This window comes from Planococcus citri, chromosome 4, assembly GCF_950023065.1.
Source record: "Planococcus citri chromosome 4, ihPlaCitr1.1, whole genome shotgun sequence".
NCBI lineage: Eukaryota > Metazoa > Arthropoda > Insecta > Hemiptera > Pseudococcidae > Planococcus > Planococcus citri.
In genome coordinates, this window is record NC_088680.1 from 32,001,327 (window position 1) to 32,028,871 (window position 27,545).

At 34.1% G+C, this 27,545-nt stretch overlaps 4 protein-coding genes across 10 annotated transcripts in view; 3 read left to right on the forward strand and 1 right to left on the reverse strand.

Moving 5' to 3' along the window:
• Positions 1 to 1,630: 1,630 nt before the first annotated feature.
• LOC135845349 (complement component 1 Q subcomponent-binding protein, mitochondrial-like) lies at positions 1,631 to 5,279 on the forward strand. Of its 3 annotated transcripts, XM_065363839.1 has the most exons (6): positions 1,631 to 1,757; positions 1,860 to 2,060; positions 2,157 to 2,301; positions 2,423 to 2,619; positions 4,309 to 4,403; positions 4,771 to 5,279. In XM_065363839.1, exons 2-6 carry the CDS (start codon positions 1,889 to 1,891, stop codon positions 4,930 to 4,932), a joined length of 771 nt encoding a protein of 256 aa, XP_065219911.1. In that variant the 5' UTR covers positions 1,631 to 1,757; positions 1,860 to 1,888; the 3' UTR covers positions 4,933 to 5,279. The 3 variants fall into 3 exon arrangements, with proteins under 3 accessions (XP_065219911.1, XP_065219909.1, XP_065219910.1); XM_065363837.1 differs by having other exon boundaries at positions 1,637 to 2,060; XM_065363838.1 differs by having other exon boundaries at positions 1,637 to 2,060; positions 2,160 to 2,301.
• Positions 5,280 to 8,377: 3,098 nt separating this feature from the next.
• Positions 8,378 to 12,688, reverse strand: LOC135844927 (vitellogenin receptor-like). Of its 3 annotated transcripts, XR_010558673.1 has the most exons (11): positions 11,354 to 12,688; positions 11,193 to 11,263; positions 11,087 to 11,128; positions 10,587 to 10,724; positions 10,389 to 10,496; positions 10,180 to 10,311; positions 9,888 to 10,103; positions 9,639 to 9,804; positions 9,335 to 9,551; positions 9,028 to 9,226; positions 8,715 to 8,856 (listed from the first exon to the last, which is right to left on the reverse strand). XR_010558673.1 is itself a non-coding variant. In XM_065363321.1 (10 exons), exons 1-10 carry the CDS (start codon positions 11,419 to 11,421, stop codon positions 8,455 to 8,457), a joined length of 1,560 nt encoding a protein of 519 aa, XP_065219393.1. In that variant the 5' UTR covers positions 11,422 to 12,688; the 3' UTR covers positions 8,378 to 8,454. The 3 variants fall into 3 exon arrangements, 2 of the variants coding, with proteins under 2 accessions (XP_065219393.1, XP_065219395.1); XM_065363321.1 differs by lacking the exon at positions 9,028 to 9,226 and having other exon boundaries at positions 8,378 to 8,856; XM_065363323.1 differs by lacking the exons at positions 9,028 to 9,226; positions 11,087 to 11,128 and having other exon boundaries at positions 8,378 to 8,856.
• Positions 12,689 to 15,475: 2,787 nt separating this feature from the next.
• Positions 15,476 to 20,803, forward strand: LOC135842886 (uncharacterized). Of its 3 annotated transcripts, XM_065360563.1 has the most exons (6): positions 15,476 to 16,172; positions 16,286 to 16,448; positions 16,578 to 16,789; positions 17,827 to 17,933; positions 18,948 to 19,089; positions 20,344 to 20,803. In XM_065360563.1, exons 1-6 carry the CDS (start codon positions 15,965 to 15,967, stop codon positions 20,349 to 20,351), a joined length of 840 nt encoding a protein of 279 aa, XP_065216635.1. In that variant the 5' UTR covers positions 15,476 to 15,964; the 3' UTR covers positions 20,352 to 20,803. The 3 variants fall into 3 exon arrangements, with proteins under 3 accessions (XP_065216635.1, XP_065216633.1, XP_065216634.1); XM_065360561.1 differs by having other exon boundaries at positions 15,482 to 16,172; positions 18,948 to 20,803; XM_065360562.1 differs by having other exon boundaries at positions 15,619 to 16,172; positions 16,578 to 16,777; positions 18,948 to 20,803.
• A 417-nt stretch (positions 20,804 to 21,220) lies between these two features.
• LOC135842883 (uncharacterized) overlaps positions 21,221 to 27,545 on the forward strand; it is a 31,159-nt gene continuing 24,834 nt past the window's right edge. The window contains exons 1-5 of the mRNA XM_065360559.1: positions 21,221 to 22,040; positions 22,546 to 22,699; positions 22,809 to 22,972; positions 23,133 to 23,309; positions 25,031 to 25,137. Of these exons, the coding sequence (XP_065216631.1) occupies positions 21,968 to 22,040; positions 22,546 to 22,699; positions 22,809 to 22,972; positions 23,133 to 23,309; positions 25,031 to 25,137 (675 nt within the window). The 5' untranslated portion in view covers positions 21,221 to 21,967. The remainder of the gene's footprint in view (positions 22,041 to 22,545; positions 22,700 to 22,808; positions 22,973 to 23,132; positions 23,310 to 25,030; positions 25,138 to 27,545) is intronic.

Sequence of the window (27,545 nt, forward strand, 5' to 3'; positions counted from 1 at the left end):
TAAAAATAAAAATCACAAAAATACCTACTTTCTTTAAAAAATTAAAAAATTTAGAAAATTGAAAATTTTTATCCAAAAAAAATGAAATTTTAATTGAATTAGGCGAATTATGTTTATCTAGTCTTCATTTTATATTCAATATGGTTGTTGTTTTCCTAAAAATTAAAAAACCTCAATCGGTACTAAATGGTTCTAAATTTTTTCAAACCAGTTTTTTTATTTTATGGTTCTTTTGGGATTTCTCTGATTCAAATTTTCCCAAGAACAAAAACACGAAACCGATTTTAAAAGAACAAAAAACCAGAATAAGAAATCAATAAGAACAATGATCAAGAACAAATACGTAAAAAATGCCACTGTTCTTCGTTTATTATTTCGTACTTTGTTCTTTCTATTAAAAAAATGCCTTTTAGTACCTGAAATTTTGACTTGTGATGGATTTTTTCCATTCATGTTCAAGCTCTTTCGATTCAGCTAATGGTAAGTCTGGTTCAAAGGCTATAGGTGGATAAGTATGGTGAATTTGCCCCCAAGAGCTTCAGGGTTGATATTTGCATGGAAGGTTGGTACCCTTGAGCACCTTCCATCACGAAAGTTTCAGACCCCCAGGACCCCCCCCTTTTTGAGAAACCGCCCCTTTTCTAAAATTACAATAAAAACTTTTTTCTCGGCCCCATGCAAACCGATTTTTCTAATTTTTTGGTATGTTGTAAACATCCATAAGAGGCATCCCCACCAAAAATTTCAACCCCCTCCCCCATATTTTCCCCTCAAAATGGCGTTTTTTAGTTTTGTTTGCCCGTTTTAGCAATGATCATGATTCGGCACAAAAATGCGAATAGCATTTTTGTGCCGAATCATGATCGTTGCTAAAACGGGCAAACAAAACTAAAAAACGCCATTTTGAGGGGAAAATATGGGGGAGGGGGTTGAAATTTTTGGTGGGGATGCCTCTTATGGATGTTTACAACATACCAAAAAATTAAAAAAATCGGTTCGCATGGGGCCGAGAAAAAAATTTTTATTGTAATTTTAGAAAAGGGGCGGTTTCTCAAAAAGGGGGGTCCTGGGGGTCTGAAACTTTCGTGATGGTGGGTGCTCAAGGGTACCAACCTTCCATGCAAATATCAACCCTGAAGCTCTTGGGGGCAAATTCACCATACTTATCCACCTATAGCCTTTTTTTTATCTTGGTGGCTGGTTGAGATACCTCCTTTGTGAATTCTCTGAAAAATTGTAATTTCAGCGTAGGTAAGGTACCTACAATTTGATTTTATTTTGTTTTGCTATACCACTGTACTTCATAGTCTGATTTGAATAATAGAGGAAATTTGTGGCTCCAACAGCTCAACACTTTATAAAATACCAGGGCGACGTGAGCGGGCGACGATTACCACGTTATTCTGCACATTGTGATTTTTTAAAAAAAAAGGTCCATAAATTTAGGTACTACGTGCTTTTGTATCCTTTAAAATCATCAATTTTTACCCTATTCAGCCTGTTCTTTTACAAGTGTCAAACACAATAGATCCTTCCAGTTTCAGGTACGATCCTACCTACCCCCTCTCACCACCTCCTGTATCTTCTCATTCACATTTCACCAATTCACAGTTACTTTTCAGCAGTTCTTGTTCTTCTCTCTTATGAGACAGTGTTCATATGTGTAGTACCTATGTTTTAGCGATGTATTTTTCGCGTATCGAATAAACTTTTATAAATACGAGTACCTACGTGTCATTCGTACGCTCCATACTTCTGTAATTTTGTTAATAATTATACTTGAATTTTTTCATTTTTTTAATCAAATTTTAATTTAATTTATCTTCCCGAATAAACTCTCAACATGAATGCTGCAATAGGTTTCGGCTTCAAGTTTCCTTTCAAATCCATGGTAGAAAAATCGAAACCAATCACTACTTCGAAAATCGCGAAACAACAATTGTATAGCACATATTGGAATACTCATCGTGTAAAATCAGTTATGGTCAAGACCAATAATTTCAAATCTGCTGCTGATAATAGTTTAACGCCGGCGCCGAGTCAATTTTATTCTACTACGAGTAAGTAACGAAAACCTATTTTACCTATTTAACAAATTAGGTATGCCCAAGTCAAATTAGACTAGTTGACTACAAAAATAATGATTTTCTTTACAGTAGAAAATAATTTATACCAGACCGTGTCACATAAAATCTATGATACACGGAAAATATTTGAATCAGTACCACACAAAGTTGACGATTTCCAAATAATACTCAACGGTCCGAATGTTAATTTAATCAAATCTCTTCCCGATGAAACGTAAGTAACTTGTATAAATCATTATTCACTCGAGTCTTTAAACCTGGATACAGTACTCACTTATTTATTCTTTGTCTAAAATTAAAATTAAATGTACTTACCTACCTACCTATTTATCCAGTGTTAAGGTCAGTTTCAACGTTAACCATACAGTGGTTAGAGGAAGAAATGAAGACCGCTTCAATAATTACTGCACAGAAACCCCTCCTCAATCAAAACCAGATTTTGAAGTTGATATCACGAAAGGGGACACAACTCTACGATTTGCGTGCTCTTTTTCCAAAACTAATCTGTTCACAAGTTTCTTCAGAATTATAGGTAAGAAAAAAATTCAGACGAATCTTATCACTTGTACATTGTGCGAACTGTAAGTCTATGGATTAGTTAGGTACCTATAACCTATTTTCAATTCATCGCTTCATTAGTGAATGTTGATAAGACTATAGGGAACTATTTTGAACTTTTTTGACCCCAGAACAACGAGTACCAGAATGAGTTTTTAAAATTTGAATTACCTAACTCAGGTAGGACAAAAACGGTCGTTTTTGCAACTTTGACAGTCTGTCCTGGCCATAAAAACAACACAAATTGAAATAAAACCTCACTCTGTTTTTTTTTTTTAGGGTCCAAAGTATCGATTAAGCCCATTATTTTCAACTCGAAAACAAATTGCCGTTGCGTAGTGTAATTTCACATTTGAGTCAGCTCAGTTATTATAATGCATGATGAAGCTTACCAATTCTGTTGAATTCAGTTCACCTAACAATAAGTGGGTGCCCAAAAGTCTGCAGTTTACGCCATCAAAAATCACATATAATTCAAGAACTAAGCCTCCTAAAAAAAAACTAATGACATTAATCTGATAGGAAATTTTACCCCTACAATTTTCTTCCTAGTAATTTTTCTCTAGGGTGCACCGTTCACCGGTAAAATCAACTTTCATGTCAAAAAACGTGAATTTAAAAAAAAATTAAATGAAAAAAATTGGGGAAAAAAATTTAAAATTATTTCAGCAGTTAATTTCAGCTATTTTCAACATGATTCCCATAATTTGATGAAATACATATAAATGATCTTTTCGAAAAAAAAACGTCAAAATTTTTTTTTACAAAAACGCCAGACCCCTGGAGGGGGGTGAGGGTGCTACCAAAATCAAATTTTGTAAAAATGAAGAAAAAAGTCGAGTGATATGTCAAAATGTAGGTTTTTTGGGTCGAGAAACACGAATCTGAGGTTCTTTTTTCCCTCAAACCCCTTAGGGAGGTGCTATCAAAATCAAATTTTGTAAAAATGAAAAAAAAATCGAGTGATATGTCAAAATGTAGGGTTTTTGGGTCGAGAAACACGAATCTGAGGTCCTTTTTCCCCTCAGACCCCTCAGGGGCCATTGAGGAGGTGCCACCAAAATCAAATTTTGTAAAAATGAAACAAAATCGAGTGATATGTTAAAATATTGGCTTTTTGGGTCGAGAAACACGAATCTGAGGTACTTCTTTTCCTCAGTACTCTTGAGGGCCCTTGGGGCGGTAAAAACTTATATTTCGACATATCACTCGATTTTTTTCTTCATTTTTACAAAATTTGATTTTGGTAGCACCCTCACCCCTCCCAGGGGTCTGGCGTTTTTGTAAAAAAATTGTTGACGTGTTTTTTTCGAAAAGATCATTTACGAGTATATTTCATCAAATTATGGGAATCATGTTGAAAATAACTGAAATTAACTGCTGAAATGATTTTAAATTTTTTTCCCCAATTTTTTTTCATTTAATTTTTTTTTAATTCACGTTTTTTGACATAAAAGTTGATTTTACCGGCGAACAGTGCATCCTAGAGGAAAATGACAAGGAAGAAAATTGTAGGGGGAAAATTTCCTATCAGATCGATGTCATTAGTTTTTCTTTAGGAGGCTTAGTTCTTGAATTACATATAAGTATGTGATTTTTGATGGCGTAAACTGACTTTTGGGCACCCCTGTATTACTAATAATACATGATGAATTATTTTTAGGACGAGAACGTGAATGTTTAATTCGAGAATTCGCAATCTATAGAGAAAAAGAAAAGAAACAAGTTTATCGATGTCAAGTAACTCAAAGGGACTCGGTAAGTATCACTTAGGTACTTGAGCGATTTAGCCTATAGCTTCGGCTCGTTTCATAAAAATGAGCATTTCAATTGTAGTAGGCTGAGTATGATATTTAAATTTTCAATTTTATGTAAAATTGAGAACCACAGTAATCTGATCGGAAACATTTTTTTAATTAGTATCAATTCATAAAATAAATATTTTTCGAGATAAAGGCTAAGTATAAGTATTCTAGGTTACAATAAGATACAAATATTTACATCACACTGACTTCAAAGTTCAATTGCATATATAATTATTTGGTATTTGGTGTCAATTTCAATTATTATGTATGTACATAGTTACCTAATACGTATGTATATATTTTTTTCATTTTTCTCGCAGGAATTTTATGACGGTCTGATAGATTTATTTGAAGAGAAAGGCATCAATAACAGATTCCTGAATCGACTTAAAATAATAAGTACAACGCACGAACGAAGATGTTATATTGATTCGTTAAAAGATCTCGAAGAATTCTCATCGACGCGTAGCAGTTATCGCTAAGTGTTTTCATAAAAATGCCACAATGAGCCGGTCAAGAGCCAACGCATGGTATCAACTATTTTTGAGTTTTTTTTCATAAATATGCATTTGTGAGCAAATTTTTAAAATTTTATTTAATACGCAAATTTAATAAGACTTTTATGTAGGCTGAGGTATTCTTGAATGAGTAGGTATTTATTTTACGCTTAGTTATATTGAAGGTGCAAATTAATTTTTGAAAAATGTTTTGAGAAAGCCTTCTATTGTACTACTTACTTGACTAGGTACCTATATTTTAAACTTCCACACTGCACAATCTATAATGTTTGTATTACTCATTAAGTAAATAAATACCCATTACCTAGGTACTCACAAATATTTACTGACAGATTTTTATAAATAACCTAATGGCTTGGAATTGTGGTTTCAAACTTTTTAACCATTCGTAATTATTTCTCGAACTTTTTTCAGCATGGAGACAGATTAAATTGATATTTTTACTATTTCTCGTCAGCTCATTCGAAAATCGCAATTTCTGCCAAAAAAGGGGGATGCTGAATTACTATAATGGTCTGATTTAATCAAATCTGATGCTTTATAAAATGACGTGTCCAAATGTGGCAACCTTAAAGGGTTTTCTTTTTTAGAAATAAAATACGAAAAGTGGCAAGTTATAGATCGCCCTCAGGTACTGGCTTCAAAATCATATCAATCGAAAGTATAAAGAGTTTTGCATGTTGTAATTATTTTCGAAAAATGAATAAAAAACGATTGAAATTTCTTTTTGAGAAAAAATTAACATAGAGCAGTTCCCTTTCGGTTGCCTATCTCTCTGCCGTAACATCCGGGAGACACATCGTGCGCGTCGTTATCAGAACCTATATGTTTATTAACAAATTGTATCTTCGTTTAAATTAAAATTGAGTAAAACCATAGGTGTTTTAATAGTGTAAAATTATCTACATTTCACACTCTACACGATGCAATGATTTACAGAACCCTAGCTTTTACCATTCAACTTTATTCAAGTTCAAACTTCCCCTTCAATATAATATTAGTAATTAAATGAAAAAATTATGAACTTTGAACTTGAATAAAAGTCGAATGATTAAAGCTAAGGTCCTGGAAATCATTGCATCGTGTAGAGCATGAAATGTAGATAATTTTACACTATTAAAACACCTATGTGTTCACTAAACTTTGTTGTTAATTTTTATAAAAACGAAATAATAATACTCAAAACTTATCAATTGCGGGAGTGCAAACTTTGAACTTGAATAAAAGTTGAACGGTAAAAGCTAGGATTCCGTAAATCATTGCATCGTGTAGAGCGTGAAATGTAGATAATTTTACACTGCTAAAACATCCATGTGCCCACTCAATTTTTCTTCAACTTTAGTTTAAACAAAAATACAAATTGTTAATAAACATATACGTTTTGTTAACGGCGCGCATCACGAGTCTCCCAAAATTTAAGGCGCAGTGGAAAAAGAGCGTCTGCAACCTGCTACACACAAAACGGGAACTTCAGGCAAATTCCATTGCAGGATGACTCTTTGCAGGGATTCTCCGTCTAAACAGGTAAGTATTGATTAAATATATCATGTAGTTAACTACATACATACGAGTACGTAGGTACCTAAAATCATTTGGTAATTAAAGAAACCTAAATTTATCTTACTTGATATGTGTGCTGTAGTAACTCTGGATTGTAAACATACAAATGTCTTATGGCACTAGTTGAATTATCCTGATGCTCTGTGTATGGTGAAATTGCTGCCAAACTATTATAAAAAGAATTATTTCGATGTTTTGCGAAATAGAATGAATTTTGAAGGACCGCTAAAGATGAAAATTTCTCTTCTCCCAAATAACGAATCTGAAATTTAATTTAATTTTTGGGTATTGAAGGCCATAATGAACGTCTACCTACGTATGAGGGATGAGATCCTCAATGTAATCATTCACATGCATGTGTACTTAAATATGTATTGTGTACCAACTTGTCTATTAGATCCATCAAATGAAATAGAGTGCAGTTTTCCTTCAGTTATTTCCAACCAATACAATATCCTTGTTAATTCATCGGTCGTCATGGATACTGGATTTAAGAAACTTTCATCAGGTAATAGAATTTCTTCAACGGATCCATCCATGTTGGATTTCATAATAAATTGATCATTTTCATCAGTCATTGTGTCAGCCGTATAAAACATCCAACTATGTCTGCATTTTTCAGCTTTCAATTTTAATTTTCGCTTTTCAGGTCATTTCCTGTAGATAAGGTAATTAATTTCATTTACATTTTACTTTGGGAATTCAAACATTTAATCCTTTCTGCTTTTGATTCAATTTTTACTTTCTCATAAATTTCAATTTTATTTAAGTACAACTTTTGATTCTATCATCCAAATTTTGTTTTCAGTTCTGGATTTTAGTTTTAGTTTTTTATTTCATTTAGGTACATTTTTTTTTTAAAATTCTTTTTCATTCGTTTTTTGATGGGCTTAGAAAGAATTTTAACACTTTTGATTTCATTTTCAGTTTTTGATTCTGGTTCAAATGGCTTACAGAATTTTCAATTTCATTTTCATTTTTCAATTGTTGATTCATCTTTTTAAAATTCTCAATTTTATTTTCAGTGTTTGATTTTAATTTTTTGGTTTTTGCTTCAATTTTTGGTTTTTGATTCTGTTCTAAAATTTCGAGTTTCATTTTCACTTTTCAATTTCAGTTTCAGTTTTGATACTTTTGATCTCATATTTGGGATTTCATTTTCAGGTTTTAATTTCATTTTTAATGTTTCATTTTTGATACAACTTTAGGTATTAGAATTTTCAAAATTAATTCTTGGTTTTTGTTTTGATTTCAATTTTAGTAGCTATTTTAAGTTCATTATTCTCCATTTTCCAATTTTTAGACTTTGAAAATTTTTTGTTTTCAGTTTTTTGTATCATTTTAAGTTTTTAAATTAGATTTTTTATTTTATTTTCAGTTTTTCATTCAATTCAGAACTTTACATTTTTTAATTTTATGCATACCTTGGGCACATACTTATGATCTTTTTCACTCAGTGGCCAGTTTTTGATTTCATTTTCAAACTTTTAGTTTAGTTTTCAAAATTTTGAGTTTTGTTTTCAAGTTTATTTTCAGAATTTTTGGTATAATTTTTAATTTTTCATTTCATTTGAAGTCTTTAATTTTAGGCTTTGTTTTCAGATCGTTCAAAGATTTTCAACTTCATTAAGTATTGGGTACCTAATTAGGTTTCAAGTTTATTTTTTGAGGTAGGTATTGATTTAATTTTCACTTGATTTTATTTTTTACCTATAACATATTTCACCAGCTAGGTAGGTAAGTTTTCTCATCATCAGTCAACACTTTTGATAAAAAGTTTCATAGTTAGAAAATTAAAAAATATGACATTTAATAAAAAGTGAATAGGTACAGGAACAAAACAAATGAATTATGGTATACTTAGACATATTTTAATATAATTTTTTACAAAAAAATGTCTTACGTATCTATTCACTTCACATCTGTCTATAATTCGCTATCCATATACTCAGTCAAAGGCATCTGTTTCTCAGCATCTCCATTACGGTTCCAATTCATCACCCTATCAAAATACCTATGCAAAACCCTCCTTCGAAAAATGAAATAAATCGAAAAGATGGCTAAGACGATCAGGAAACTGAATATTATAACTAATGAGATCACTTTTAACCATTTGAATCTTCCTTCTGATTGTGGTGATCGAATTTCATACTCAAAATCTGTTTCAAATCGCCATTTAACATGAGCGGACGGATTATTACACCAGTGTTTTCTGCTTGAAGATGTCATGTTATCACACATGCATGTAAAATCGATTAATCCTTTTGAAGAAGATGGTCGAAGTAGGCATAGACCTTTGCAGCCTGAATTCTTGCAAGGATTTGAGATCTGTGAAAAATGAACAAAAGGTGTAAGTTTTCTTTAATCCTCAATAGATAAGAGTAGATACAGGCAGGTAGGTACCTATTCTTTTTTGGAGACTTGAGTGAAATATGAGATAATCATTTGAACGTAGGCAGATAAGTAAGTAGGTATGTAATGTAGTAGATATATACTCACTCTATTGCGTTGTAAAACAGGGTTAAAAGCATATAAATATTTTATGGAAGTTGCATTTTTGTCATGGATAAGTGTCATATTCCTATTAGTTTCAAAATTTAATCCAATTGTGTTTTTACTTTCTTCTGACCAAAATAAATTGCCTTCGAACTTGTTTATGGAGAAAATATGTACCTACCTGCGAACCTACAAACAACGTCTGAAATGGAAATTTCATGTTAGCATTTAATTTTGTATTCTGTTTAGAGTTACCTAATGGTCATACTAATCATAAATTTTCTAGGTAAACGAATTTAAAATGATGTACCCTCCAATTTTTGCCATCAAACTGTATACTTTGAATTTCACTGAGATCAGAATCCATCCAGTAAACCTTCTCTGATAATTCATCAACAGTCAACGCTATAGGACGACGTAAATTTCTCATGTACAAAATTCTCTCATTAGATCCATCCATTGATGCTTTCATGATTCGAGAATGTTGATACCAATGTTGTATAGGTCCTAACGAATAAAATAAAAACCTATAAAAATCATTTTGTGTTACTTTAGGTATCAGTATGATGAGCTCATTAAGGTAGATAAATATTGAAATAGGATTAGGAAGGTACCCTGAATGTGGAGCTACACTGAGATGGCACAAATCAGACACAATTAAAGATTTGAGTTCGGCGCAAAATTCATCTTCTTTGGAACATACACCAAGTGACTGATCAGTTGAGAAATATATGTTACCAGTGATCCAATCAACATCGATAGAAAATATTATCGGTGAATCTGTAAATAGGTAAAATTGAGCAACCTTCAATCCACCAAAGATACCTATTTACTTAGGTATAGGTAAACTTCAACACACTTACATGTCTCAATGATCAGTTCCGTCTCTTCAGTAACCATCGATGTTTTATGTACATAACCCCTGTTCTTATCAGCTGTACCATAATAGAAATAATCACCAGCTGCGGCCAAACCTTTACACTCAACATCTTTCCGGATCACAAATGCCCCATTGGCAGTAAAATTGAACAGTTTTATTTCATTATTGGTAGAATACATAAGAAGATTTTCGTAAGATACTGAAAAAAAAAACCAATTCAAAATGTAATAAAATACTTAGCGAATCCGCGGAGAACCGTGTAAAAACACTGTTACCATCACTTATGCATTTTTGTCCCTTGGTATTGGGCTTCCCTCGATAATTTTCTCTGCACGAGCATCGTTCTGTTTCTTCATACAAGACGCATTTTTGATCACAATGATTATATGGATCACATTCTTGGAGTTCTAGAGAAAGATTCAAAGTTTATTTCGAAAGAAATATGAGAGATGAGGTGAAGAATTTTATGTGAGGATTGTTTTACGTTCACATAATACGCTGATTTCGCTAGTAGTATAGTTGTTACATAAGCATAACGAGCCATGCGGAGAAGGAAGGCACAAATAATCGCACGTTCGACATAGATCTTCGTCTGCAAATCGATTCTCAGGTTAATTTGTTTACCATTTTGCAATCATCTTACTTTGAAAAAGTGCCATTACACTGGAAAGCAAACACTTACTATATTCCCAACACATGTCACTTTCATCCGAACAGTCATAGCAATCGCATTTGTAGTTGCATGTATGCAATAAATCGATGCATAGTCGCTTATCTTTGCACAAGAATTGGCCATTGTGGACTGAACAGGCGACTAAATCTGTTTGAATAACATCCATAAAATAAAAAAAGATTGATAGGTAAATCAAATAGCTTATAGGTAGGTACCTACATAATACCTTAGCTAATTCCATACACAAAAATACTACAGTATTACCACAAGTTACTACACTGGCCTACTTGCCCATGCCAAGCTTTTTAAAACCCTTTTTAAAAAATAATCTCGGTATTGCTAGGACCATTGCTTTAGTTTCAAAGGACACATTTAATACAATTGATAACTATTATATGTAAGTATGCACCTATTTGCTACCTTGTCTGCTCAATAGGTATTTAAAATTATTCGTTTTAATCGAAATTCAAAAAAATGTTTCATCAACTTTCAAATATAGGTACACATACTTTGTAACACATTAAGAAGTTGAACATTTTTTAAGTCTGTACCTAAAACAAAATTGTAGAATTAAATTCGTTCACTTTCAAGCAAAAGATATTAAGGTAATTTTACCTTGTCTCATCGGTGAATATTTGTAATTCTGTCCACCGACATGTTTGTTTTCTTCGCCAGGTCGGTAAAATCTATGTAAAACATGGAATGATTTAATCTCATCTCCAGAATTCTGAAAGTAGCTTAGAAATTATACATTAGCATGATGTTGAAATATTTACGTAGGAAGATTCTTCGCAGACTCCGAATATACGACACAAAATAGACAAAATATCACTAAAAATCTCATCGATATACTGATAAGTGTCAAAATTTTTGTAAAAGTTTGATATTTTTTTCAAACATAAATAAGTTGAATTGATACCTAATAATTATTCAATTGGACACGTCTTGAAAATTCTTATAGATGCAACTAGATCGTTGTATTTCCAAGATCAAAATGATGAAGATCATATCCCAGGGATGCCGCCGATAGTTACTATCGCGATAAGAGCATTGTCATATGGCGCAATGCGGGATAGTTTACCCTAGCGCCTGTGCCAAGGTAGGACAACTTGGCCGGCACTACTATAAACGCATACGATTTCTCATGTAAAAAATGCAATTTTTTCGATTGTACGCGAGTTCGGGTGAACTTTCATGTAGTCTCAAATTAAAGGCAATAAAATTCTGTATCGATTGATCTTAAATTTTCATCATTTCGCGTAAAAATAACGATTTTATGAATACTTCTATTTTACTGATTTTCGAATACTACGTACGTCATCTTTAAACTATAAACTACTCGAAATTTTCAATGAGCACATATGTGTTTTGAATGATTAAAATGTTCAGAATTTTATCCTCTTTAAAATGAGTTTTTCCCGAAAGCTCTACCTTTTACCGTTAAAAAGTTCTCGAAGCTTTAAGTAAGTTGCAAAAACCAGCTGCAGGCAGTAATTATTGAACTTTGAACTAAAATTAATCGAAATATTCAGTGAACACATAGGTATTTTAATGCAGAAAATTGTTTGTAATTTTATTTTCTTTAAAATGGGGGTTTCCCGAAAGCTCTGCCTTTTACCGTTCAAAAGTTCTTGAAGATCAAATTTGCCAAAAGTTGTCACTGATCAATACCAAAGTGAACTGATAGGTATTATAGGTACTTACTCAGTGATGATACAATTTGACCACTTTCGGCAACTTTGATCTTCCAGAGTTTTTGAATGGTGAAAGATAGAGCTTTTGGTACAAATAAGTAGGATAAAATTACGAACGTTTTGTTGTATTAAAATACCTATGTGTTCGCTGAAAATTTCGGTTAATTTCAGTTCAAAGTTCAATACTTATACTGCTCGCAGATGGTTTTCGCCTTGTTTTTGCAACTTCAAGCTTCGAGAACTTATGAACGGTAAAAGGCAGAGCTTTCGGGAAACCCCCATTTTAAAGAAAATAAAATTACAAACAATTTTCTGCATTAAAATACCTATGTGTTCACTGAATATTTCGATTAATTTTAGTTCAAAGTTCAATGATTACTGCCTGCAGCTGGTTTTTGCAACTTAAAGCTTCGAGAACTTTTTAAGGGTAAAAGGTAGAGCTTTCGGGAAAAACTCATTTTAAAGAGGATAAAATTCTGAACATTTTAATCATTCAAAACACATATGTGCTCATTGAAAATTTCGAGTAGTTTATAGTTTAAAGATGACGTACGTAGTATTCGAAAATCAGTAAAATAGAAGTATTCATAAAATCGTTATTTTTACGCGAAATGATGAAAATTTAAGATCAATCGATACAGAATTCTATTGCCTTTAATTTGAGACTACATGAAAGTTCACCCGAACTCGCGTACAATCGAAAAAATTGCATTTTTTACATGAGAAATCGTATGCGTCTATAGTAGTGCCGGCCAAGTTGTCATCCCTTGGCACAGGCGCTAGGGTATGCAGCAATTTTGTAAATGCTCTATTCATTAGGGTTTTTGCTGCTAGCAGCATAAACCCTATTAGCCAATCAGTGAACAGTATTTTGGAGAGACTAATTCTGTGATTTGGATAGGAGAGTGCATCGAGTCTACGTGACGTCATCTCTGCATACAGGCGACGTTTTGACGAAATGTGTGATGTGTGAACTGATGTTCTTTATTGTTTTGCTAATTAATTACGCTAATTATCATTGAATGACTGAATGTATATAATACCATAGGGATGAAAAGCAGGAAAGCAGAAAGCTAGCCCTACCCTAGCTGAAAGCTGAAAGCTTAGGGGAGGTTTGAAAGCTAAAGCAACTTAAAAGCTAGCCAAAGCCAGAAGCTTTATTTATTCAGTTTTCTTTAATTTTTTTTTGCGAATTCATTAAGGTACTCTGTAAATTTCTTTAATTTCTTCTTGCTTTTGAGTTTTGACTGTGATCAAATTTACGGGAAAAAAACTAAAAAAAAAGCAAAAACCCTTTTGCAATCAGCGAATAGCTGATGGCTTGTTTTTATTTCATTTTATCTAGAATACCTAACTTATTAATTCATAGGTACGAGTATTTTAAAAACGGATTCTTTGATTTGTAAGGATCATCTACACCCAAGTGAATATTTCAACGAAAAATATGTCAAGAATTATGATTTTTATATCGTTGGAAAGAGGAAACAATTCTGAAACTTATAGACTCACAAAAAAATCACGAGTTTATAATTCAGTTCTCGAAGCAAATTTCAATCCAAAGTTGCGAAACACTGAAAACGGCTGAAAATGAAAGAAATGAGCATTTACATATATAACCTCAAAACTGGTTGAAAAATATGTAATATCAATTTTTTATACACTAAGAAAGGAAATTAAATTCTTCGTGAATCATTAAGAATATTAAATTTTCCAAAACCCTTCCGTTTTCGAGTAAAAACTCAAAAACCGCGACATCCGGATCCCACTTTCAGTGTTTCGTCGCCGCGCTACAGATGTCACTGTCAACCATAAACACATGTTCGTCGTGTAGGTTGAAAGACCCGATTCGACCAGAAGCCCAATTGTTTCATTCATTCCTTCCTCAAGATTGTTTCACATCACAAAGGACTAGATGATGCCATTAACGGAAATTTATTTGTTGTGTTGTGCAGTGTTTGTGAAATGTGGAATTTTAAAGTAACCAGCGGTATGTTAATAGCTAACGCGGTTAGCAATGCATTCATAGGTGTTGTCGTATGCTGGTCAAACATCCAGACAATGAAGAATCTTAAATCAATAGAAAAGAGTCTTAAATCTATAGAAAATAGCATCACAGAAATTAGTGACAATTTAAATAAGAGTTTCGCAGAAATACATGACACATTAGATGAGATCGCAGCAACGAATAACAAAATGATCGCTGAAATGAGTGACACTTTTGATAAGCTCGCAGCAACGAATGACAAAATGAATAATAAGCTCGCTGTTCTCGACAATAATTCAACATTATTAGTTTCATTACTTTCTGATCCGAACGTAAACAATCAAAATTTCATTCCAACATCACCACCTCAGCTGCCTACACCACCTGCAGGTGATGGTGAATACTGAATTACTCAGAATCCAGCAGAGAAGCGGAAAAAGGAGAAGTTGTTGAAATACGAATTAACTCGTTTATGTTACCTTTGCTTCCCTTGAATGATATGATTTCTTGCAACCTCTAAAAAATAGTGAAATTTTCCATCTGTCCGTGTTTGGAATTTGTAAAATAAACCGTTTTTTGCGTGAAAAATTTATACAGTTATTCCGATGTTGGTTAATATTTTTTGTAGGTACTATTTTAGAAAACCTTTTTGAAATTCACAATATTGTGAATGATTTCATTTTCAAGTAGGTATGTATTGATTGTATTTTGTATTTGAAAGATTCGACAAACCAAATTTTTTAATCAATAGTTATTGTGATTCGGGTTAAAATTGCTAGGTGAATACCAAAAATTTCTTGGATCGTTTCTTTTTAAATTGAGTTGTGAGCCACAATGTTATTCTTACCTATAACTTTTAAATGGGCATCAAAGTTTTAATAATTTATTTCGAGCTTTAGTGTACTGAGTTAACCTTAATTTTATATTGTATTCACTATTCAGTGTGAAAGTAGGTAATCTCTTTATCAATTTAAACTTTTATCTGTTTAGATTTGTATTTATTTATATGTGCCTACTATGTGAAGACCATACAAACTCCAAAAATTGATTTGAGTTTTCATAGTTTACAGACCATAATATTGTAAGCTACAAAAATCAGTTTGAAATCTCGTAATTTGGAAGCCATGCAAACTCTAAACATTTAACGTTTTTACTTTTTAGATACATTTTTCAAGAAGTTTTTTCCTATTTTTTCAACATCAATCGCGGTGTAACTTTTGAACCTAAAACAACACTACCTACCTGGTTTTTAAGACCTACTAAATGCTATTTAGTAGGTATTGTTATCAATTTCCTTTCCTTTGGAGGATGACGCAATAAGGAATAAAATTACAAGTACCTACCTACAATTTTTAATTCACTACTGTTTGATCTCGAATCTCGATGATTTTAGATTTTTCCCCGTATCTTTCCCTTCTGCATACAATATGTACCTTCGTGGCGAAAGAAGAAGTACAACCCCTGATTTTGTGACGTCGCATTCGCGCGTGTTTCATGAATGATTTCTTTCATTGGACTGGACTGGGACAGATGACAGATCATCAGTTAACATTAAAATCTTCCATGTGTGCTTGGTGTTTTCGTGCTCGCGTACGCGTATTTCATGTGAAACTCGAGTGGTTTATCTTTTTCCCCTTTAAATTACCTATATTTATATACATTAAGTATTATTTTTTTCTTAATCGATTGGTTGCAACAAAGCGTTCAAAATGAATGGTAGTATAAGATCCTGCTTTAAGCTGTGCTCTAACTCGATTTTATCAAATTTGAAACAAAATACTCAGCCGGAAATGGCGAAACGACTGTACAGCACTTTTTGGAGAACTATTACTGGCCCAAAACCAATATTAGTTAACAATTTCAAATCTATTCTTGACCGCAGTTTCTCCTCGTCCTCGGCACAATTTTCTACTGAAAGTAAGTAGGTACCTACATGAATACAAAGACCTGTGCTAACATATGTATTAGGCTATGCATTTTATTTTATAAGCATTATATACGTTACATTGATAAAACTAACTGGTGATTAGTGACTTACATTTTCTCACCAATTGAAAAGCAATTATTGGAGCACGTAGAACAAGAAATCGCCCAACCCCAAGGAGAGCAAAAAGCAGACTCTGAAGTTTGCGGTTTCGAAAAAAAAGTAGATAAGAGTGATCTTATTTTTAGTAAATCTCTTCCGAATGAAAAGTGAGTATAACCTGTTCCTATTCTACTTACGAGTATTATGTGCAATGCGGGTGTCGAATTGCATCATTTATTTACCCACCTAGGTATTTTTTGTTGAAATTTCACTCGAATTTGTTGTTTTTTTTTCAGAATTTTGGTCTCATTCAACACCAATCATTATGTAAAGGCTGAAGATTACAAGGAACCCATTGGCAATGAGACTGACGGCGAACCTTTCGAACATAAAATAAACCCGAACTTCAGAGTTGAAATCCAAAGAAAGAATAATGCTACCCTAGGTTTTGAATGCATTCTTACTCAGAATCGTACTGATGAAAATCACGTTCAGGGTGAGGACGAAGGTCAAGAATATTGTAGTAAAACTATAATAATATTGTAGCATAAGTATTATTCGTAAACATAGGTAGCCTGCATGCAAAGGTCTGTTGCTTTTTTATAATAAGGTACTCGTATATTGAAGAATTTTTTCGTAATCGTGTTCAGAGAGTTCAATCCATATGATAACGATACTCATAATAGCAATCTTATTTTTTCCCCAAAATTGTGGGAGGGGGTGCCCATAGGCCCAAAATGAGGTTTTCAAGGATTTGTTCCATCTTCTGCTATTTTTAGAGACATAACCTGAAGTAGCGCTTTTTTTGGCGATGTCATGACCCAAAGAAACACATTGTTGTGGGTTTTTTTGAGTTTTTTGAAGATGACTTACTTACCTGACAAAAAAATTGAAAAAATTTCCAAAATAAATATACTTATGTAATACCTACTTATCAATAAAACGTATTTTTAGAGAGAAAAAAAATTGTACCATAATTAGATTTCAAATTTTTTCATTCAGAACTCGCCGAACTATGATTTTTTTTCTTTAAAAAAAAATAAAAGTTTCTTCGCCATTGTTGCCAAGGAGGGAGGGGTTGGGGGTGGGAAATTTATTTTTTATAACCAACATCTTTTTTAGAAATATCCAATAATGTTCAATCAAAGTTTCAAAAATCCGTCGATAGGAGTATTTCACCAATCTTATCCCAGAATACCCTTTTCAACTGCTCAACAGAAGTCTAAACGTTGTCTTGAATTTCTATGGTAGTGGCGTACTACCCTAAAAACAAAAACTTAAGATTTTTTGAAAATGCTTCCCCTGTGAAGACCCACATCTCCACTCCACAAATGCATCCTACAGATTTTTCTGAGTGACTTTCAACTCGAAATGAAGGTCTCCACAAAATTTGATCAAATTCCTGCTATCCTGCGAAATCGTTGTTTATACCTAGTGATGCACCCTAAATCTACATAAATTTTATTGTACTCAATTACTTACTTACTTACTACATATAGTACATATCTATAAGTACATTCATAAATATTATGGTGAATTGTACAGAATGTCCAGATACGAGTATGTTCATTATTCGAAATTACGCATTTAACAAAGGACAACTGAACGAAAACAATTATCAGTGCTGTGGTGTTGGCAACGTAAGAGATGCAGTAAGTCTTACTTTTACTTTCTTAAATAGTATGTATTTGCTGCTGCTTGAACTAATGAACTTGCATGTGAAAACTGCATTAGGTATTATACAGTATATCTAAGAAAGAAGGAATTAAACTATAGAAAATTGTTTTATTATTATTGATTTTTTCCCATTCTTGAACAAAATTTAGTTGGAGAATTCAAAATAGTATACTATTTTAATTTCATATGAGAGGAAAATAAATGCGGAAATTTTTAAAAATTGTTAATTTCGAATTTGCAAACATGTGCGGAAAACAGTTACTTTCCTCCCTAGGGAGGAAAGTAACTACTTTCCGCACGTGTTTAGATACATGCGTTAAAGACGTATTTTCCAACCACAAAACTGTTTAGGAAACTACTCATTTTCCGATCATATGAAATTAAACACGTTTTATTGAAGGTTTCTAAGGATCCAAAATAATCCCAATTTCTTTTTCTCTTTTCTGCTACCATGTACTGAAAATTCGAAATACTAGTCTCAAAAAAGGCGCCACGCTTAAATTGGAAGCAAAGTGACATTATGAAAAATTCTAATGATAGGTAAAAATTCTAGTGTAGGTAATATTCAACAAGAATTATAGAAAGTTGATCAGCAGTAACATTTTCTCAATTTATTATGTAGGTACCTACTTACCAAGGTACTTCAGAAAGAATGAAATGAATGAATTTGAAATTTGAATTCAAAACATACCTACCTACCTAATTCTACCGTTTTCCAAATTTTTTTTTTTTGAGTTAACTAGTTGCCTATGTATTTCATATGAATTTTTTTGGTGCATGTAGCACTACATGCTACCATTATTTCTCAAGCTACTAGATTCGATGTGACTTTTACGCAAAAAATAAAATAAAATAAAATGGCCTTTTTATACCTAGGTACCTACAAAAAGTTATTCTACATTTCAATTCCCTTCTGTATTTTATTCTATGTATACTTGTAGATCACGTATGAACGCAATACATCCGATTATTTCTCTCTTTTTTTGCAGGCTTTGTATAACATAATGAAGAATTTGTTAAGAGAAAAAGGCATCTGCGACGAATTTCTGTCTGCAGTTATATTCCATAGTAAAATTCATGAAACCGATAATCATAGTTGTTTTATAAAAAACCTCAAGAAGTTCATAAAAGGTGAAACGGGATGGGATCCCTCAGAGATAAATATTAATTCTTATCTAAATTGGTGTATTAGCTTACTTCTTATTTTCATGATATGCGATAACCACTGGAACCTTGCTGGCTGGGAATGTTGACAGCGAAAATTACGCTAAAATGATAAATCGTAACCCATCAGAGCTAGGAACACGTTACCACTACAACATAACCTTAGCGCGTTCTAAACTACTGTTCTACAGGGTGTCCGGGGGAGTGGTAGTACAAACTTCAGATTTAGATAAAACACCGTTGGTAGGACTAACATTAAGACGTGGCCTATCTTGGAAATTGAAGTGGCAAAATACGTTTTCAAAAGCCGAAATTCAATTTTGACCTTGGGGGCCGGTAGTACTATACCCATTTTGAAAAATGAACAAAATTACCTATTATGACATTTTGCCCAAGTTGCAAATTGAAGGAGCTACAAATGATTTTTAATTTCAAAAAATCGTCATGAAAAAAATAAATGCGAAAATGAATACCTATTACCTTAAAAAATAAACAAATTTAGTTATGATCATTTTTTTCTTACTCTAAAATTTAAACAGTTTTTCAAGTTCAACAATTATTGATTCGCTAAAAATTTCATTAAATTTACAATTTTTAAGCTTCAAAAACTTTTTACATTTCAGAGTGAAAAAAAAGTGATGATAACAAAATTACGTAGGTAGTTTATTTTTTGACGTACGTTGCATTCAGTATAGCATTTAGTTTTTTCATCACGATTTTTTAAAACCAAATTCATTTGTAGCCTCTTCAATTTGCAAGTTGGAAAAAAAGTCATAAAAAGCAATTTTTTTCATTTTTCAAAGTACTGCCGACCCCCATGGTCAAATGGATTTTGAAAATGTATTTTGCCCCTTCAATTTTGAAAATAGGCCACACCTTCACATAACCTTTTTTCTTAATCATACACGGTTGCATCCTAATCTGAAGTTCGTACCATCATTTTCCGGACACACTGTTGACTGTATAATAACTGGTATTCATTAGGTTCTGACTGGCATATGACAAAAAATATTTTCGTTTCTTAATGTATGACAACAAATTGAAAACGTTTAATTATAATGAGAAGTTCTTGATAATATGTATTTGTGTGGAAAAAGTGAGTAATTTTCCACGCACATGATTTTTTTGATCATCTGCTGAAATTTTTAAATGTTATTCGAGTGAAAGAGGTACCTACATATTGAACTAAAAGAATCACTGTTTTTTTTTTTTTTTTTTTAGATTATTGAACCCAAATTTCTGGAAATGAATTTTATTTTGCTACTTAAGTTAGGTATCATTTTTTTATACTTGAGTGAATTTTTAATTATGAAATTGTTTCAACATCTGTCACGAATTCTTCATTTTTTAAATTGTCAGAAAATGAGGAAAATAAATTTTAAAATTTTAAAATATTTATTTAGTTATTCTGTGTGTTTCAGAAGAAAAAATTTAAAATTTTAAAATTTGAGAATTTACCTTTTAACCATCTATTATTGTGGTTCAACAAATTTCCTTTCAACGTAAAAATTATTTATCTTGCATAAATTTGGTAATTTTTCAAAGGACTTGTGTGTCTTGTATGAAATCATCAAGTACCTACACCATAATACGAATATTGTTAATATCTAATAAGTTACTATCTTACATATATTTTTGTCGATATGATGAGCATGAAAAAATAGAGTAATTATTGTTTTAATGTGCACATAATTTTTTGATGCGATCTGCTGAGCAAATCAGTTTTTTTAAAACTTACTACCTACTGACATGACAACAATTGAAAACGTTTAGTTATAATAAGAGTTCTTGATAATTATGCAATATATTAGTAATGTACAATAAAAAAAAAGGAATACAAGTGATATCGGTGAAAATATTTCCACCGCTTGTTGTAGACACATTGTATACGTAGGTAATATTCATTCATTGATATTACAATGAAGTAAGTAAGTCTCGTATTATTCACTCTTTGCACTGCTTCACTTCACCAACATCAGCAGCTAGCAATGCATCTCTTAATATAGGTAAGGTCTACGGTAGGTACATATAAGGTTCCGATTCTGTGGATACAGTTTGCTCATATACTGGGAGTAACTTCAGGAAGTAGGTAAGTAAGTGGTACTTATAGGTAGTTCAAATCGAGTTTCAATGCTTGGCGCCGCCATTCGTGCTTATAATTACTTTAGCCAAAGTTGGTGCAGTACTCAACAATGGGATCAATACCTGAATGGATCTTTGCACACTGTACCTTTAGACATTCGTCGGTACTGGAGATAAAATAATAATGTATTCTACCCCTCGTCCTCTTCATTCTCTTTTTCAAAAACAATAATCTCGCGAATGTTTGGCTTCGATGATCATTCTTTTCACTATCTTTCTTTCCGCAAACAATACCACTCCCGGCTTCTCACAACCCTCACTCAAGACACACCTAAAGCACCACGTGGGGCAACCAGATGAGAACCCTCGATTTTGTGACGTCGCACGTCTCACCTGTTTCACGATTAATTACTTTCATTGCACTGGACAAACATGGGTAACAGGAACTGAGAAACAGATCAGATCAATCAGATGATCGGAGTTGATTCTTTCCTTGACAGTTGGACTGGACAGACCATAGTTAACATTAAACAATCTTCCACATGTGCTTGGTGTTTTCGTGCTCGCGCGAATTTCATGTCCTAGGTAGTCCTGTGATTTAATCAAAATTGAGTGGTTCTTCTTTTTTTCTCCTTAAATTACCTAATATACGAGTATAATCATTTTTTTTCTCTATTAATTGATTACAACAAAACGTTCAAAATGAATGGCGGTATGAGATCCTGCTTTAAGCTCTTTTTGGAGAACTATTTGTCCAAAACCAATGGTAGTCAACAGTTTCAAATCTACTCTTGAACGCAGTTTCTCTTCGTCCTCGACACAATTTGCTACTGAAAGTAAGTACCTGCAAAATACCAACATCTGTGATAGAATATTGTGCGTATTTTACATTTATATCTGAGCTTTATAGTTACACTAGGGCGGATCGAAAAAATACGTATGTCTCGAAATTTTCTGAAATTCACATGTGGTTCCTTTTGAGTTGAAACCAGCCCAAAAAATTTGTTTCCCCCTGCGACACAAATGGGGCTGAGCCACGTGGCCTCGAAGTAGAGCCATTTCAGCTAAAAATTCACGTTTTTCCGGTTAAGCTCCAAAATCGATTTTTTAAACGTGAATTTTTAGCTAAAAAGACTCTACTTTGCGGCCACGAGGCTCAGCCCCATGGTGTCGCTGGGGGAATTTTTTTTTTGTTTGGACTGGTTTCAACTCAAAAGGAACCACCTATGTGAATTTCAGAAAATTCCGAGACATACTTTTTTTTCCGACCCGCCTCCTTATTCTAGGTACATACGAACGTTACATTGATGAAACTAACTCGTCACTCGTGACTTATTATAGATACTCGTATTTCCTCACTAGTTGAAAAGAAATTATTGAGGCATGTAGAAGAAAAAATCAGCAATGAAAAGGAAAAGACAGACTCAGTTTGCGGTTTCGAAAAAAAAGTAGACAAAAATTATCTTATTTTTAGCAAATCTCTTAACGATGAAACGTGAGTACAAAATACCTACCTACCTGTGTCTACTCAAATTGCGATGATTTATTCCCCCATCGAAGTATTTTTTATTGCAATTCCACTCGAATTTGTTTTTTTTTTTCAGAATTGCGGTCAAGTTCAACACCAATCATTATGTGAAAGTTGAAGATTACAAGGAACCCACTGATAACGGCGACAGTGAACCTTTCAAATATAAAATAAACCCGAACTTCAGAGTTGAAATCAAAAGAGGCAGTGCTACCCTAGGTTTTAACTGCATCATTGAAGGTGAGGATGAAGGTCAAGAATATTGTTGTAAAATTTTAATACATAATATTGATGTATAACTATTGCATAGGTATTCGTAAAAAAGGGGAAGTCTGCATGCAAAGGTCTGTTGCTTTTTTACTGGTAAACGAAGGGTGATTGTTGAAACTTATTCCGACAGATGATCAGTCTGATGATGGTTACATGAGTCCTGGAAAACATGATTCGAGTTCTGATTATTATGACACGACCTATCGCTACTTTACGCGTTCTCATAACGCTTATGATGATAATTGCAGTGAGAAGAAGACCACAACAATTTCCGAAGAAAATGAGAAGTCACAGCCAAACGTTCACCGTAAGCTTGCATTTACATAAGTTGGTTACTTTATCTGCAGTTGTAGGAATATCATTCATTTGCTTGGGGTTGGGATGGAACGTAAATGGAATAATTTTCCGATTACATTTGATTTCTGAATTTAGAGGGCCTAGTTTATTAAAGTGGATCACGAAAAAAAATACTGTTGGAGGATTTTGAACAAATTCAATGAAGACCTTCATTTTGAATTGAAAGTCACTCAAAAAAAATTATTTGGGTTCCTGAGGTGCTCTTGGAGACTGCCTTATGTAAGTGCTCAAAAGAGGAGTAAGTAAATAATCATAGGTTTTTCGCAGTAACCCCACTTCATTTGTTTTGGAAAAAAAAATCTGGAGCAGACGCAGGCCCAACATTCAGGTTAGATTACAAAGCTTCTTCGAATTCTGTGTCTGTCTCGATATTTCAGGAACTGACGAAATATTTTGGAACGCAGTGGTGCCAATTTTCTGATCATTATTGCAAATTTCAAAAAATCCGTGAAAATAGCCAAAAACTTATAAAGTATTTTCGGTTTTTTTAAATCGTCAATAATGGCCAAAAAATTGACACCCGTTTATTACGAAATATTTCCTCTTGTTTTAAAAACCATATCCCTCGATGTATTGGCATATACTTAATGCGAAATTTTTGAGAAGAAAATTATTTTCATCACACGAATTTTCCCTAAAAAGCAACGCCTACATCCGCGGATTTTTGAAATTTTGATTGAACATTGATGGGTATTTAGTTACCTCTAAAAAAAAACTGTTGGACACAACTGCCAACAATGGGGCAATACCTTTTCCAAATGTAACCCTTAGGGGTGTCCAACTGTAAATCTATCTTCGGTGTTCAGAGAGTTTAATTCATATGATAACGATACCTACCCGTTTTTCCAATCTTACGAGTATTTTGCTCCAAGGACAATTTGGAGAGGGGATGCCCACTGCCCAGGGGCCCAAAATGAGGTCTTCATGAAGTTGTTTCGTTTTCTGCTGTTTTTAGAAGCCTGCGTGAAAATTTTCATAACCGGGAATGGAGCTTTTTTTGGCGATGTCATGACCCAAAAAAACACATTTTTCAGAGATTTTTGAGTTTTAAATGATGACTCGACCTGAAAGAAAAATTTGACAAAATTTCAAAACGCAGTACTCATCTAAACGTATTTTTAGAAAAGAAAAATTTTGTGTATGGAATTAGATTTGAAGATATGGCAAATTTAATTTTTTTTACCAATATCTCCGCCTTAGGGAGGCCAAAAAAATTTGAAAAAATTCACGTGGTGAGACTCGTGTCTCTTCTATGTATTTTGGGTGCAATCAGAATTTCTCATTCAAAAATCGTAGATTTTTTTTCGTCATTGTCGGCAAGGGAAGGATGGGGGAAATTTTTTTGTGTTCAACATTTTTTTAGAGGTACCGAATAATGTTTAATAATAAAATTTCAAAAATCTGCTGATAGATCGAGGTATTTCATCCATCTTACCCGGGAATATACCCTTCCCAATAGCTCAAAAGAAGCCTAAAATCAATATCTCCGCTCCAAATGCACCCTCCAGATTTTTCTGAGTGACTTTCAACTCAAAATGAAAATCTCCACTAAATTTGGTCAAAATCCTGCGAAATATTTTTTTTAGTGGTTCACTCTAAATCATGTGTTAAGTATAATGTGTCTATTACATATCTAAATACATACATTAAATATTATGATGAATTGCACAGAATGTCCGGATACGAGTATGTTCATTATTCAAAATTACGCATTTAACGAAGGATCACTGAACGAAAACAATTATCAGTGCTGTGGTGTTGGCAACGTAAGAGATGCGGTAAGTTTTACTTTTTTTTTTTTTTTCCAAATTCCGCGATCCCTGCCACATTGGGCATCCATCAGCGTTTTTCACTAAATCACCAATTCCGGCTGAGAGCGCCCAACGACGATTCCACCGCTACTCTGTTGTTTGTCTTTTCACATGGTGATTCTTCTTGCTGGAAGGTCGGACGGCTTGAATCTCTTCAGCCTGCGCACATCGTTTGAGTTGTCCAAAAGCTGGATGGCACTGGGGTTGCAGTGTCTGTGTAGCCTATGCTCGTGCCGCTCAGCGTGCCTGCAGATTTCCTCGGAGATGTAGCTAATTCCCAGATCCTTGTGAAGGTCAGCATTTCGCTCGTATCGGTATGCTCCAGTCATTGTTCGTAGGATTATGTTTTGGCACCTTTGTATTGTCAGGATATTTGACTTAGAGGCACATCCCCAAAGCGCAATACCATACAGCCAGATGGGCTTGACTATTGCCAGGTATAACAGGCGTTTGTTTGCAAGACTCAGCCTCGATTTTGGCCCCATGAGCCAGTACAGCTCCCGCATTTTCTCTTTTATTTGAAGTTTTTTCATCCGAATGTGCTGGCTCCAGTTCAGTCTTGAATCTAAATGCATACCAAGGTATTTGGTAGAGTCTGAGTATGGCACAATTGCATTGTTGATACTGATTGGAAGGTAGGGGTGGGTGCGTAGAGAGAAGTCAACTTGCACTGATTTCCCACAATTTGCAACTATTTTCCACGTTCTCATCCACTCAGCAATTCTATCAACTGCTGCTTGCAGTGAAGTAATGGCCTCTTCGTAATCTTCATTTACTGAGAGGATGGCCTTGTCGTCGGCAAATAGTGCAGCTATTATTCCATCTGGGACTGGAATATCTGCCGTGAAGAGGAGATAAAGGACCGGAGATAAGACTCCTCCCTGCGGGACCCCAGCTTCGCAGTCTCTCCAGGAGGACAGAGCATCTCCCTGAGCCACACTAAACTGGCGGCCTTCGATGTAGGAGCATATTATGTCGTAATACTTGTTGTTCAGGCACTTGCGAATTTTATGCTTTAGGCCCTGGTGCCAAACTCTGTCAAAGGCCTGAGCAACATCGATGAATACTCCAGCACAGAATTTACGTTCTTCAAGTGCACAGCTGATAGTATTGGTCACCCTGTGTAGTTGGTCCACTGTTGAGTGTTTGCTCCTGAACCCAAACTGGAACTCCGGTATTGCTTTCTCAAAAGTTGGAGCCAATCTCCTCAGAAGTAACTTTTCGAACAATTTGGATGGCACTGAGAGGAGCGAGATCGGCCTGTAGGAGCTTGCACTTTGAGGGGGCTTGCCAGGCTTACATATCATTATGATTTTGGCCCTTTTCCACATTTTAGGGAGAATGCCAAGCCTCAGTATTGTATTGAAAATGATGGTCAATAGCACCAAGCCCTTCTTCGGTAGTTCCTTCAGCATTGCACCATTAATCCCATCAATACCGGGTGCTTTTCTACAGCTTAGGTCTCGAACTATTGCGTTTGCAATCTGCATTGGTCTGAAGAGAGGCAAAGGTGCCTGTGATGGGCTTTCCAAGTTGAGTGTTGGGAGGGGAGGTGAGTTTTACTTTTACTTTTTAAAATAATATTTGTTGCTGCTTGAACCTGCATGCGAATATTGCACTAGGTATATAGTCAGGGGCGAAACATTGAGGGGGAGCGGGGGCGAAACGTTGGGGGGAGCGGAACGCCCCGCAACGCTTCAAAAGCCGATAAGTCGGCAAAAATTTGAAAAATTGGCAAACAGTCGGCAAAAAATTAGAAAAATGAAGAAAAATTGAAAGAATCGGCAAAACTTTGAATCAGAAAACTACATTTGTACCGGTAGGTCGTGCGCCTGCAGCTACCACCATAAGTGGAAGTTGTGAGCCCATATACGTAGCATCGCGCAGCTCCATTAGCGGCGCGATCTAGCGGTGTAGTTCGAAGAAGCTTCACCGATCGGATGCTGTGAAAGCAGCATCAGTATGTTTTCGTTAGCTTTAGCTACACTACGTGGAGACTGAATTCCTGCTATGCAGATGAGTAAGCTCAACTTAGGGATTCGTTTATTTACTGTAGTAATTGTGTCTTTACTCATTCGCTTGTCTATTTCGTGTAGTCGTGTATCTATTGTGAAAGAGCAGCGTAACCTTGTGAAGCTGTCTCTGACTTCCGAAATAAAGCGTCTTAAAGTACCTATGGTATCGACTTTATTGTGTCTGCGTTCGTTATACGATCTGAGAAGCTGTACCTCAGCCTTGGCCTATTATAAGAGCTGTTTCCCGACACTCTTCCTCATCGGAGTTTGCTACCCTTATTCGTCACCCCAAGTAGCATCTTCGATACATGTAGCAGGTTACCACTTAGGTGGCAAGTGCGGTTACCTCCCACACCTCTA

Bases quoted from the DNA above. Each gene is read 5' to 3' on its own strand.
- LOC135845349 (XM_065363837.1), top strand. From the start codon at position 1,844: ATGAATGCTGCAATAGGTTTCGGCTTCAAGTTTCCTTTCAAATCCATG. The intron at 2,061-2,156 runs GTAAGTAACGAA...TTTTCTTTACAG, and splicing joins TCAATTTTATTCTACTACGA to TAGAAAATAATTTATACCAG. The intron at 4,404-4,770 runs GTAAGTATCACT...TTTTTCTCGCAG, and splicing joins AAGTAACTCAAAGGGACTCG to GAATTTTATGACGGTCTGAT.
- LOC135844927 (XM_065363321.1), bottom strand. From the start codon at position 11,421: ATGAGATTTTTAGTGATATTTTGTCTATTTTGTGTCGTATATTCGGAG. The intron at 11,264-11,353 runs GTAAATATTTCA...TGTTTTACATAG, and splicing joins TCTGCGAAGAATCTTCCTAC to ATTTTACCGACCTGGCGAAG. The intron at 10,104-10,179 runs GTAACAGTGTTT...TTTTTTTTTCAG, and splicing joins ACAAAAATGCATAAGTGATG to TATCTTACGAAAATCTTCTT.
- LOC135842886 (XM_065360561.1), top strand. From the start codon at position 15,965: ATGAATGGTAGTATAAGATCCTGCTTTAAGCTGTGCTCTAACTCGATT. The intron at 16,173-16,285 runs GTAAGTAGGTAC...ACTGGTGATTAG, and splicing joins GGCACAATTTTCTACTGAAA to TGACTTACATTTTCTCACCA. The intron at 16,449-16,577 runs GTGAGTATAACC...TTTTTTTTTCAG, and splicing joins AAATCTCTTCCGAATGAAAA to AATTTTGGTCTCATTCAACA.